General features: G+C 37.4%; 1 protein-coding gene across 1 annotated transcript in view; it reads left to right on the forward strand.

The window, feature by feature from the left end:
- The window catches only part of SPK1 (guanyl-nucleotide exchange factor), a 312,986-nt gene that overhangs the window by 160,108 nt on the left and 139,941 nt on the right, over window positions 1-12,937 (forward strand). Inside the window, 2 exon segments of the mRNA XM_089431973.1 lie at window positions 6,480-6,587; window positions 7,287-7,324. Of these exon segments, the coding sequence (XP_089288099.1) occupies window positions 6,480-6,587; window positions 7,287-7,324 (146 nt within the window).

Below are 12,937 nucleotides of genomic sequence, written 5' to 3' on the forward strand. Positions count from 1 at the left end.
AATAACTCAATCAAGGTAATAACAGTAGCAACCATGGAACACAACTGTCCATTGCTACTTAGTATTAAGTTGTTAACATGTCACATTCGAGAAACATAATAGAGAAGAAGAGATGATCACATCAGAAACACTCCAGTTTATTGTGGGAGACCTCAGTACCAGGTAGAAACCCCACTGTTAACGTCTTCAGTTTTCAAAGATACGGTACACTGGGACAGGTCGATGTTGCAACCACTTGGGTGGTGTCCATGTTGTTGACCGACGACCATAAATAGTATAACATAACATAAGTCTAATTATTGTCATCCTTTTATGGATGTCCATCTAATGTCTGGACGAACCCTATCCATTACCTAATCTTAGTCTAGACTCTAATCCCAATACTGTTACATCAAAACTAGGTTAAAATTGATCACTAGGCCAAAATCCCATTCAACACATGAGAATGTTCACTTCTGGGTCAACCAACAAATGTGCAATGGAAAGTATGCCGGCATTTAAGGTATCTGTTTTTCTAAGTACTTTGAATTTTTTTATTTGACTTTGGCTCTTGTTGGCTGTATATGTGGGGGTGTTGACTGTGCATGCACTTCTGTTGTTCAGCAAAAGGATTAGTCTGGCAGAGTTTATCTCAGTTATACTGCTACAGTGACTGGTTCAGATCATACAGTTTGTTTTAGTCACGAACTGCTAATTAAATGTACACTAGCAAAACCTTGTTAATTAATTGTAGGTTGCCTTTGAAAGCCTTCAGATACCTACAAGCAGCAGGATGAAACACCGAGTTAATATTTCTTCCTACCATTTCATGCATGTTCTGAACAATGGCAACCAGCTAAGGGAAAATAGCCACTGGCCAAGGAAGGTTTCTTATCACTAGCAACAGGAAATTTGGCTAGAAGGCCAGATAGTTTACTGCTACTGGCAGAGAGGGAAGTTTAGTGACAAGCCAGCAAGTCATGAGCTTGCTTAGATACACCCAAAGTGAATCAAACTGCTCACTATTAGAGTGATCACTGCACAATGAGACAAGAACCCACATAATCTGCAAGGATATAGTTATTATATATTATGAAGGGATGGGTCACGTTGAATGGTAGTGACCGGAAGAGACCTAACTAATAATATTTAATTTGGTTTATCATGATATTGATATATTATATTGATTTATAATTATTAATATACTTTGTATATTACATAAAGTGTAACCTGTTACTTAGAGGTACTATCCTTGGATACTGATTAATGACATTTGACATCTGTTATTGTTGAAGAAGGTAACTAGGCTTGGTCTTGATAAATTGTATTTGAGTCATAATTAAATGTATTTATCAAAAGAAAGAAAAAGGAAATTATTATTATTATTATTATGACTTATTAAAGCATGAGTTTCATGCTTGGGTCATCATGTTATAGGTCAAAGTCCCCATTGAGGACTTTTAGGTTTTGTCTTGAGTCATTAGAGACATTGTCCATTTTATGAGTCTCTTCTTGGGCTTTTGAATCATGTAAAAATATTTATTATTGAGTAAAATAAGTCATTTGTCACCTCAAAACCAAGTCGGCCCTCACCTAATCAAGTCGGCCTACATCAAGGTAAGTCGATGCACAAAAGAGGCTATAAATAAGCGTAGTTCGATACATTTGAAGGATCACTCACACAAGTTCGATATCCACGAGAAGGAAGTAGAAGAATACGAAATTGCAGAAGAATTAGAAGGAGATTTGCTGGAGAAGTAAATTGAAGTTTTTGGGTTGTCTCTCTCTCTCACGTATGAATTCACTAGGCTATTTGTTGGAAGGTTGAAGTGCTACATCAAGATTGAGTTTCTGTTGCTGCATCTAGATCTAAATTCTGTTGCTGCTTCTAGGTCGAAGTGCTACTGCTACTAGGACGAAGTTTTCGCTGCTGCTTCAAGATCGAAGTTCTTGGTCAAAGTCGTTGTTGAAGGGAAGACCTGACTTGATCATTGGAGGAAGTCTGTGTCTAGGTCAAGGATTCTTGGATCATCTCGTGAAACTATTAAAGGAAGAGTGGCTGACTGGGTTTTTCCCGTAGATAGGGGTTTTTCCCTGGCTGTGTGCCTACATCTGGTGTCTTTGATCTTCGTGTTATGATTTTGGTAATTACTTGATGAACTAAGATAAAGGAAGAACAGAAGAAAGCTAATAAGAACATAAGAATATCACAAGTAATTATCAACATAAAGAAAATCTTTCTGCCTCTTTGATTTTCCAGCATGGTATCAGAGCTAAGGTGAAGAAGAAGGAAAAAGGCAGCCTGAAGATCTATGAAAAGGAGTTTTAAGAAGTTTGAATAAGGGTCATCAAGGAAAAATATCATATAGTGAGTCAAGCCTACTATCTTCAAGAACCATGTCTAACTCATTGAAGGGAGAAATGCGATTAGAAGGAGCATCCAATTATAGGGCATGAAACAAGAGGATAGATCTCATCCTCAAGAATAATAAAGTCTTATATCTAGTCAAAGGAAAAGTAAAGAAGCCCACAAATGAATCAAGTGATGTAGAAAAGGAAAAGTATAGAGAATCAGAGATATTGGCCATGACCCTAATGGTGGATAGAATAAAGGATAACCCCATCCCATATATATCCAACATAGATTCTGCTCAAGGGATGTATGAGGCCTTATCCAAATTGTTCATAATGAAGAATCTTAGCCAAATGGCAAGTCTTAAGAATGAACTAAGGGCAATGAAGATGACAAAAGATGACATTGTGGCGTTCTTCTTTGTTAGAATAGCTAGAATTAGAGATTAACTCCAGGCAATAGATGAGATAGTACCTGAAAAGGAGCTTGTAATCACTATACTTCTAGGATTACCAACATCTTGTAGTGCCTTTTCATCAGGTATCAACAATTGGAAGGAAACTCCTACATTCGAACAATTATGGAATGCATGTAGTCAAGAAGAAGTCAAAATTTCATTAGTAAGCAACAAAGAGAATGAAGAGGATAAAATTTCAAATGCCTATTCCACACATCACAAGAATAAAGGAACCTTCAAGAAGTCTAAAGGACTAGGAAGCAAGGTAATACAATTGTCAGAAGATGGGTCACTAGAAAAATGATTGTCCTGACAAACCAAGGAACAAAAAGAGAAACATCGATCAAGCAAATGTTGCCGAAGAAGGATCTCCAAAGATGAACAAGTCCGAAGAATCGGAAATAAGGGACTTACAATACAAAGTCATTTATTCTAAAGTTTTGAATTATTTTCCTTGATGCTTTCATTTCTAGTACTTGTAGGTTTAACATGCTTTGGAAAAATATTTTTGAATTGTTTTGATAAAGTTATAGGCATCCCTCGAGATTGGATTGAGAGGGAGCCCTCACCATTTTTCAAAGATAAGTATCTTATTCCTAGTATCTTCGTTTTTATGTTTGGTTTCCTTCTCTTATCTAGATGAGTTTGTATTAGATGCTAATAACATTTCTTTTCATATTTTCCTTGTTTAGGAAAGGCTTGCTAAATGCTCAAGGGCTATGGAGAAAACCTCACAAGACTAAGCATGATAGAAGTTCAATTGGAATTGATGTACTATAAGGTTTGTCTAACTCAAAGGTATGTCTTAGACTACAAGCTTTGTTCTCTTCATGATAAAGGTATATTCATTCATTCTAATAAATTTGCTTTAGATTATTGACAAGTGTTATGTCTAGGACCTTTGAATCATAGAGATTCTTATTTGGGTGATTAATCATTAGATTGAATCTACTCTCATTAAAATGATCATGCTTTTGGAATCCTAATAGGTTCTCTGTGAAACCCTAATCTAAGGGTATGTCAATACTAATGTGAAAAACATTAGTCTACTTAGGGTTACTGATGAAATCTAGAAAAATTCTATTCTTTTAATGTTTGAGGTTTTGATGATAATGTCATGTTTAGTATTGTTATGGAAACCCTAGCCCTTTAGGGTTAGATGGTAATAGATTCCTATACCTTGACGCATTGGTAAATTAGGGTTTATGAAGAAAGCCCTTATAATATCTAGAGTAAGCGCTTAGGAATGAAACCCTAGGTGTATGTTTGTCTGATCAAAACCCTAGCCTAATCAAGATTGTTATATGTCTAACGTCAATATATTGATATTTGTGTCTTGGGTTTATCTAATATATGTTGTTATGATATGCTTGTGCATGATTATGAAATCCTAGATATGTATATGTGCTAACCTAATTGTTGATGTTCATAAGTTTTAGGGTTTGTAACTACGCCGTAGTCGAAGTTTGACATTCTAGGATATCATGTGATGATAAAATATAGGGTGTACAAAAAGGTTGGGTTGGTCATATTGTAGAAACCTTAGATTGTGCTGTGATTGGTTTTGATTGTTGACGCTTAGTGTCTCATGTATGGGATCTAGGGTTTGCATTAAATCCTAGTAGAAGTCTAACATATGAATTGTAAAGTTGTTGGATGCATTGTAGAACTATACTTGTTTGAATTGCTTCTAGGGTTTGTAGTATATTATAGTAGAGCCTGTCATATCTTTGAGAGAAATATTTAGGCCCTAGATATATTGAAACTGATATCTTGATAGTCACTGATGTGATCCAGGGCTTGTAACAAAACCCGAGCAAGAAGTTGAGTTTTAAAAGTATGTGTCTCTTGTTGATTATGAACCTAACTAAATTTAGGTATTTGATATATAAAGTCTAATACTTCCAATCATGCTTCTATATATGTATTTGGTTGTACTTGTTGTTTAAGTCGTGCGGGCACATAATCTTCAAGATGTTGAAGATATTCGTAAGTAAAGTTGATTTGGTTGATAAGCATGATAAAGGAAGTTATATGAATCAAGATGACTCTGATAAGAAGGAATGAAGCCATGAAGGATTCTTTGATGCTATGGGAAAGAAGTTGATCTCCCTAAGTTAAGAGGGAGCCTGGATAAAAGAAATATTGCAAGTTCAGACGGAGGGCATATTATGGTCATGATGGATACGTTGAAGAAGAAATTGGAGAATGTATATTGGGATGTTGCTGAAAGAAGGAGAGCAAGATCCGATTGTAGACTATGTTGCTCCATGTAAGGTAGGAAAGGAAGCTGTATGGTTGAGGAAACTTTTGTCAAATTCGTCTGGGAAGCCTTGTAGTCCTACTGTGATAAATTTTGAAGCAACATCAAGATGTTGGAAGACCCCGAAGGTTTGTGTTTACTAATGTATTTGAAAGTTTGTTACTGATTGAGGTTTTGTTTGTTCAGGCAAATCTCTCGAAGTTTTGGAAGCATGCTTGATGTTACCGATCTATTTGATTGGGAGATATTTGATATGTTGAGGCATTGTGTGTGATACATAATGCCTGGGAGGACATCTGGTCGGCCCATGAGTTGATGTCTAGTTCTCGAAGTAGGGAGGGTGGCATTGGTCATAGAGCTCTGACCTTGCATTACGCACCTAGTTCCCTGGGTTGATGGTTAGCAAGTAAGCCTGATAGTACATAGAGTGGCTGAAAGCTTTAGTCCATCTTAGTCCCACCTAGATATATTTCCTTGGTAAGGAATCTAGTCCATAGCACTGTGTGGGCTGAAACTCTTCATGGTTGATGTGTTTTGAGATCTTCCATGTACTTGTATATATATATGTGTAATTATTAATACCTGCTTAGTTAAGAGGGAGTGTTGAAGAATAAAGAATGTAACTAGGTTCGGTCTTCATAAATTGTATTTGAGTCATAATGAAATGTATTTATCAAAACAAAGAAAAATGAAATTTTATTATTATTATTATTATGACTTATTAAAGCATGGGTTTCATGCTTGGGTCATCATGTTATAGGTCAAAGTCCCCATTGAGTACTTCTAGGTTTTGTCTTGAGTCTGTAGAATCATTCTCGATTTTATGAGACCCTTCCTGAACTTTTGAATCATGTAAAAATAATTAATATTGAATAAAATAAGTCATTAGTCACCAAGTTTATGCTGCTGCTTCTAGGTCGAAGTGCTGCTGTTACTAGGTCGAAGTTTCTGCTGCTGCTTCAAGATTGAAGTTCTGTTGCTGCAAGATTGAAGTTCTGTTGCTGCAAGATTGAAGTTCTTGGTCGAGGTTGCTGCTGAAGGGAAGGGCTGACTTGGTGATTGGAGGATGTTTGTGTCTAGGTGAACGAGTCTTGGATCATCTCGTGAAACTATTAAAGGAAGAGTTGTTGACTGGGTTTTCCCCTAGATAGGGGTTTTTCTTTGGCTGTCCACCTACTTCTGGTGTCTTTGATCTTTGTGTTATGATTTTGGTAATTGCTTGATGAACTAAGATAAAAGAAGAACATGAGAAAGTTAACAAGGACATAAGAATATCACAAGTAATTATCAACATAAAGAAAATCTTTCTGCCTTTCTGATTTTCCAACAGTTATATTGTCTCTATAGTTAGGAAAATATACTTACTATGCTCTTACAAATAGGGTTGTTTCTTTATATATCTTATAGTTGATATTTTTTTTTAACAGGCCATTAACAGCTTGAAAAATGTGGATTCAACTGCATTACTGCAATTTTTACAACCAATCTTGAACATGCTTCTGCACCTGATTGGAGATGGTGGTGAAACCCTTCAGGTTTGTCAAGTTCTAGGTTGGCTATACAAATTTGTTTATTTTCCGCATAGTTCTGGTTCTGTATTCGTGCTATTTCTTCCTGAATGAAAAAAGTTGATGTATTGATTATCAAATCCCCCTGTGGTTTTATTTGATGAATGATGGGAGCAACCATTCTGAGGATTTATCTTGATGCATTTGGAGGTAGAAACATGTTATTAAGTTGTAACACGAACTTCTAATCTTTTTCACTGGATGAAGAGAGCCTTGCATTCATATCTCACTGCCACTCAAATGACACATCTCCTGAATTGAGATCAATGGAGGAAGACTGACACATGTTTTGCTTATAAATGAGGCTTGATTCATATCATTTTATAGGCAATACAGAAGATATTTGTGCAGTTTAGTTGTTCTCTAGGCTTCCTGGTTTTGTGTGATCACTGGCATGATGTTCACATATTTCTTGCTATATTGCATTCTTATGAAAGGCTTGCTGATCTCAGCAAGGTGGGATATTTCAAGAACACAACTTTTTATTATTATATAAAACTATTGATTCGAACAATAGATGATGACTATACTGAAGCACCCACAAGTAGAAGTCAACTATTCCTTAATACATTGGATGTTACTGACTCAGAATAATGGTAGCCTTCATAATATATATTTAGCATTTCTGTATTTTATTGTCTTTCTAAATGATTTTGTACTTCACAGGTAGCTGCCTTCCGTGCTATGGTTAACATTTTGACAAGGTATCATTCACTTTATTCTAAACTTTCACTCTTTAGTGTGAAGACATTTTCCAGTCTTTATGTCTCTGCTTTTAAATGTGCAAAATTCTCAAGGAAAGTGAAGTAGTTTCATTGCAGATACTGAAAGAAAATCATATGATTTTTGTTTAATTATAAAATATACTATCAATTTCTTTTGCATGCAGCAAATGTCAACAAGAAATGAAAGCTCAATTTCTGCTCTTAGAAAAGTAACCAAAGCTCATTTGACTTAATGTGAATGAGATCATGACTCTACTTTTTCATTTCGACTAGAATCTGATATTAGTGGTTGCATGGCACCAGCATTTTACTTGTACTTTTAGTATCAATGTTAGGCATTTCTGGATTGTCGTCAGTCTACTGCTCATGAAATCTTATCTATGAAGCTTTCCAGAAAGTGAAATGTGCACTGACATGTTTAGTTTTGCTGGTTGTTTAGTTTGTACTCTCTCCACTAAATGATGCTGACTTTAAATATAAGCTCTCAGTCTGCTATATGAGATATTCAGGCTTTGAGTTATGATTCCTACATATATTGTCAATTATTGCCAACTTTACATGATTAAATTATATAACATTGATGACTTAAATTGTAGAATGTGACTAGGTGGGATTTTGGTCTGACTGAAAAGTTTTCATTAGACATTAACATAATACAGGCTAAAAGAATGAAAGAAAGTTGTCATAATAGTTTGTGTAGTTTCCCAAAAGCGTTAGTGGTAGTGGTATCTGTAGACATGTCCAAGACATCAATGGGGAATTTGCAAGGCATCTATGGCCCTAATGTAACTTGTAGATAATGTAGATCATATTTGATGTCTGAAGGTGACAGATGAGTAGGTCAATGGGACTAGGGAATACAAGTTACATGGAAAATGTTGGAGTACCAAGGCTACTTGTGAAAGCTAAGGGATAAATAGATACAAGCAAAAGTAAGATGAGATAATATAAGATCATTTCACAAATGTCCAACAACTGACCACAAATGTAGGTCAATGGCACTGTTGCTGCACAAACTAGGAGGCCTATAGATAGGCTAAATCTAGAGGGCACAAAAACACACTGGGACAAAGGCCCACTGTCACCACAACCTGTGTCCCCTTCTCTTCTCGGATTTTCATTGACGGAAGGAGTCCCAATATCCGTCACTTCTGATTGGTGTTCTTAGGATACATTTTAAGTGAGGCAATGAGGCTCATTCAATAGAAAGGTTCAATGCAAATACGAGCTTTGGGAGAAGCTAGGAGGACCTTCCAAGAAAAACCCCTTGAAAGGAAGACCCCCCGAGGCCTAGGGTTGAGATATTTGACGAGATAGAAATTCATCCATGCTCCAAGTAGACAAGAGAAAAGGTTGTGAATGATATACTTCAATAAGTACTAAAGTATGAACCTTCAAGAAATCCCCAAGTTGAAGGGACACATCAAGGGTTCCCACTTAGTGTGATAGCTAGGGAATCAATTTTCTTGATATTCCACCGTCGAAATTTGTTCAAAACTTGCAGATGCCTAGAGGAGGCAATATGGGAAAGGCCTATCCATTAATAATTCAAAGCACACTCCTCTAGAGAATTTCGCACCAAGCCCTGGAGAGGCTTTCTTAGCCTTAAAGGGACGAAGAAAAGGAGCGATAAGGGGGAGATTAAAGAATGATTTCTCAAGTATGTGTGATCCCCAAGGATCTAAGAGCAGTGCCTAGCAATTGGGACGATTAGAGTAAAAAGTGATCTTGATTTGAGAACTTCACTCTTCAAGGAGAGCTAAAGGCAACTTCACTAGTCCTAATGGAGGCAACTTCATAGCTACTCTAGGAATTTATACTTTGTTGGCAAGAATAAATGGAGTTTCAAGGATGCAATATACAAAACAACCTCTAGAAACATTCATTCATTCATTATCCATGAGTAACACATGCAAAATTTCCAATAGCTTCAATGTTCTAACAAAATTAGGGCACATTAAAAACCATAGACAATATTCCATGCATTAGACATTTATTAGATCAAAATTATAGCATTAAACAACACTTACAAGATAATGAAGAATATATCCATCCATCAAATTGCCAAAGAGAAGCTCCAAGAGAGAACGAATTTTTCCAAATGTCAAAATGCATTAGATTCATCCAAATCACTCCACAAAGTTGCAGGCCAAAAATATCTAATGAGGCTAGCTGAAAATCCAAAGTGTGATGATCTCAAATGAGAGTGAGCCTCTCATATTTATACAAGACTCATAAGTTCGAATTTCTAATGAGGAAGCCCCTAAAGTGTTAAAACAAGGTAACAAACCCTTGGTTACAAGCCAACCAAGATAGCTTTAACATTAATTATTATTTTATTTCTCTTTTAGTCCATGTAATTAATGCAAAGTGCTGTAAAATGCTAGCGTTGAGGCCTCATATGCTGGGGATGAGAGTGACGACTTGAAAAATAATGGATGAGGGATGCCCTCTAAATGCTGTAAAATATCTCCAAACACCAATTTGGGCTCCGTGTCCTCCAAATGGGTCTCAAGATCAAATGGTCCAAGATCATGTCGATGCTCCATCAATGAGGGCTAGAAGATGACACATGCCTTCCCATGTCTCCCCGAGAGAGACAAAACCTCCTACAGGCCCTGGATCAACTGCCAAGAGTCAGGTGCATTGTGTGGCAGACAGAGGAACACGGTCCAAGTGCATCGTCATCTCTGTATAACTGAGGCATGAACAAGTAATGGGGTTGTGTTGAAGAAGCCCATGGTGAATCAATGCTCTGCATCGCTGGAGGCACATGGCTCTCAACGCTCACCATACAAGTGACATTATGACCCTGTAAAGGGCTTGGATCCCATATAGGGAGGCCAAGTACAAGATGAAGACCCACTTGCAATCCTTATAAGATCCAACGTGTCGCCTCACCTTCCAGTACAATATTTCATTAGTGCCATTGAGTAAATACACTTGCTAAACGAAGGGATAAGTGGACACTTCATGGTGGCATTCTCTTCCAAATGGGCTTTGAATATGTACTAATGTTACCTTCCTTGACAAGAGAGGTTAATAAATGACCGTATTAGGTGGTTTGAACCTCTAAGGGAATTATAGGTCCATGGTACATCCATCAAGTGATCACTGTGATGTGAAATAATGATGGAACAGAGTGGGAGTGCAATAGGGAAGGCTCCAAGCCACATGCCATGGTACAAGGGTAGCTATGATGAGGGAGGCCCACACCTTGGGTGTATGAATGTAGGAGGGAGAAATCGTGGTACATGAGTTACCCTGGCCTTTGTTTTTCCACCCTTCTTCATATGCCTTTTGCTTTTTATTGATTTTTCTTCATTTTACTACTCGGGGCTCAAGTAGATGAGAGCATGATGCGTAGTATATAGCAGTGAATACGCCTTCAAGGTGGGGAAGTTCATTGTCCACTAGGGGTTGGGACAATCATGGGTTCCTTAATAATGAAAGGGGCAGTCATAAGACCCCTAGGAACCAGGGTGATGGCCATAACGATAGGGGGTGGAGCTCATGTTGGATTTTTCCCACTCGCTAAATTTTATTGTCTTTGCCATATTTTGCATTTTATGGTACATTTTCTGTTTTATGTGGCCTTATTATGCTTTTATCTTTCTTTTTAGCTGCGTCAACCTTTAGGGCATCGTTCCAGGCCCGACCCAATGTGTGGACAAGTGGGAAGGGGAGGCTAACACCTTGTGAATCTAATGGACAAATGTGGACCCAGATGGGAAAATGTGTAAAGATCTTCTATTGAGCGGAGGGGAGTGAGATATATGGTATTAGGAAGTAGGACCGCACAACCAAAATTAGGGTTTCCCCTGTATTTCCACTCTTAAAACTAGTAGACAATAAAAGATATTCCACGAGTGTAGGATACAAGATTAACCACCAAGTTGAGGTAAGGGAACAAGAGTACGACCAAATCCCTTTCTTTCCGTCGAATCTCCCCAGTAATCCATGTCCAAAGGTGCCCAAGAAAAGCAACTGTAAACACTGAATTACATAATGAAAAGTCATACCTTCGGCTTGGATGGTCCACCTTCAAACATATGATCATGACAAATGAGTGAGGGCATATAATGGTTGGGTCAGGTGGTGGAGAATAGTAGCATATCAAGCTATCAGGTGGTTGCAAGGGGCTGTTGGCTGTCGGCTGAAGAAAAATCTAGTAGAAAATTCTCCTATAGTAGTCACCCAATGGTGGTGGGTAACAAAGCATCTCTAAAGGGGGTGGCAATGTTATGAATAAAATATTCATAAACATCAATTAGTAAATAAAAATTAAATAACCAATATATATACTAATGATTAATTAATTAAATTAATTAATGTCCCATTAATTATGAAGGGACATTGGTTCTTCTCAACATTTTGGTCATCTATTCATAATATCCATTATGAATGGACATTGGTTCTTCTAAACATGTCCCAGTCAACAATTCTTCCTTCAATAATTTCACAAGATGATCGACGACTCCTTGACCTAGACACAGACTTCCTCCAATCACCAAGTCAACCCTTCCCTTCTTCTGTAGATGATAGCATTCCAGCAACAACTTAGACCTAGATGTAGCCGCAAAACTTCGACCCAGAAACTTCGACCTAGTAACTTTGACCTAGAAACTTCGACCTAGTAGCAGCAACAAAGCTTCGACCCTAGTAGTAACCCAATAACTTCGTAGGAATGAGAGAGAGAGAGAGATCAATGTGGAAAAAGTCAAAGTCAGGATTAAATCAACAAGGTTCCAGAAATTGAAAAAGTCGTTAAAATCAGGAGGTTTTTGAAAAAGTCGGCAAGATTAAAAAAATACAAAAATATTCATTGTTTCTAACTTTTTTTAGCATCTATATTATCCACAACATCAAATAAATGCATTTCCACATAAACATGAAAAGAAAGCTAATATATAATATGTATATGAATTCTAGTGCTACATCACATATCAAAACAATGAATCAAGTGCTGAATCTTGAGTCTTGTGTTAGTGTCAACTCTCAAGTGTCAAAATATCAACAAAAAATATAATAAATGTATATCATGAGTCATTTACCTGTCATAAAGTAATCCGTCACTGAGCTCCTCTGCCCCTTTTATGGGAATAGGGAATGGCTTTACCTTTTCCTCTAAAGGAAGAAGGCCTTGCCCCTGGGGCTACAAATATACTCTGTCGTTCTCTAGAAGCCAATAAAAGAGGTGGCCTCTGTACTCTGCTGCTGCCCATCCTAGATGGTGTCACCTCCTCCTCCTCATCCTCGTCGTGCTCTGTCTCCTGACCCTGCTCCTACTCCGCCTCCTCTATTTCTGGCTCACCCTCCCCAACAACTGCTACCTACCCTGCCGCTAGTGCCTCTAGATCCACATCTAGCCAATCAGGGATTAAGTCCATGCCCGACCTCTTAGTCTTGACCCTCTAGGCAGTGGTATCAATATTGTCCAATGAGATGGCTTCCACATCAGGAGTTTTCTGAAGTTGTCTCACCCACAATCGAAGATTGTAGTAGATGTAGACCATGTCATTGAGGTGTTGGGACTCCAATCTGTATTAGGGTCATATATTGTAAATGAATACTTAGAAAATTTAAATATTA

Source organism: Pinus tabuliformis, chromosome 5_1, assembly GCF_031772625.1.
Source record: "Pinus tabuliformis cultivar Carrire ecotype Pingquan chromosome 5_1, CPIR1, whole genome shotgun sequence".
NCBI classification, from domain to species: domain Eukaryota; kingdom Viridiplantae; phylum Streptophyta; class Pinopsida; order Pinales; family Pinaceae; genus Pinus; species Pinus tabuliformis.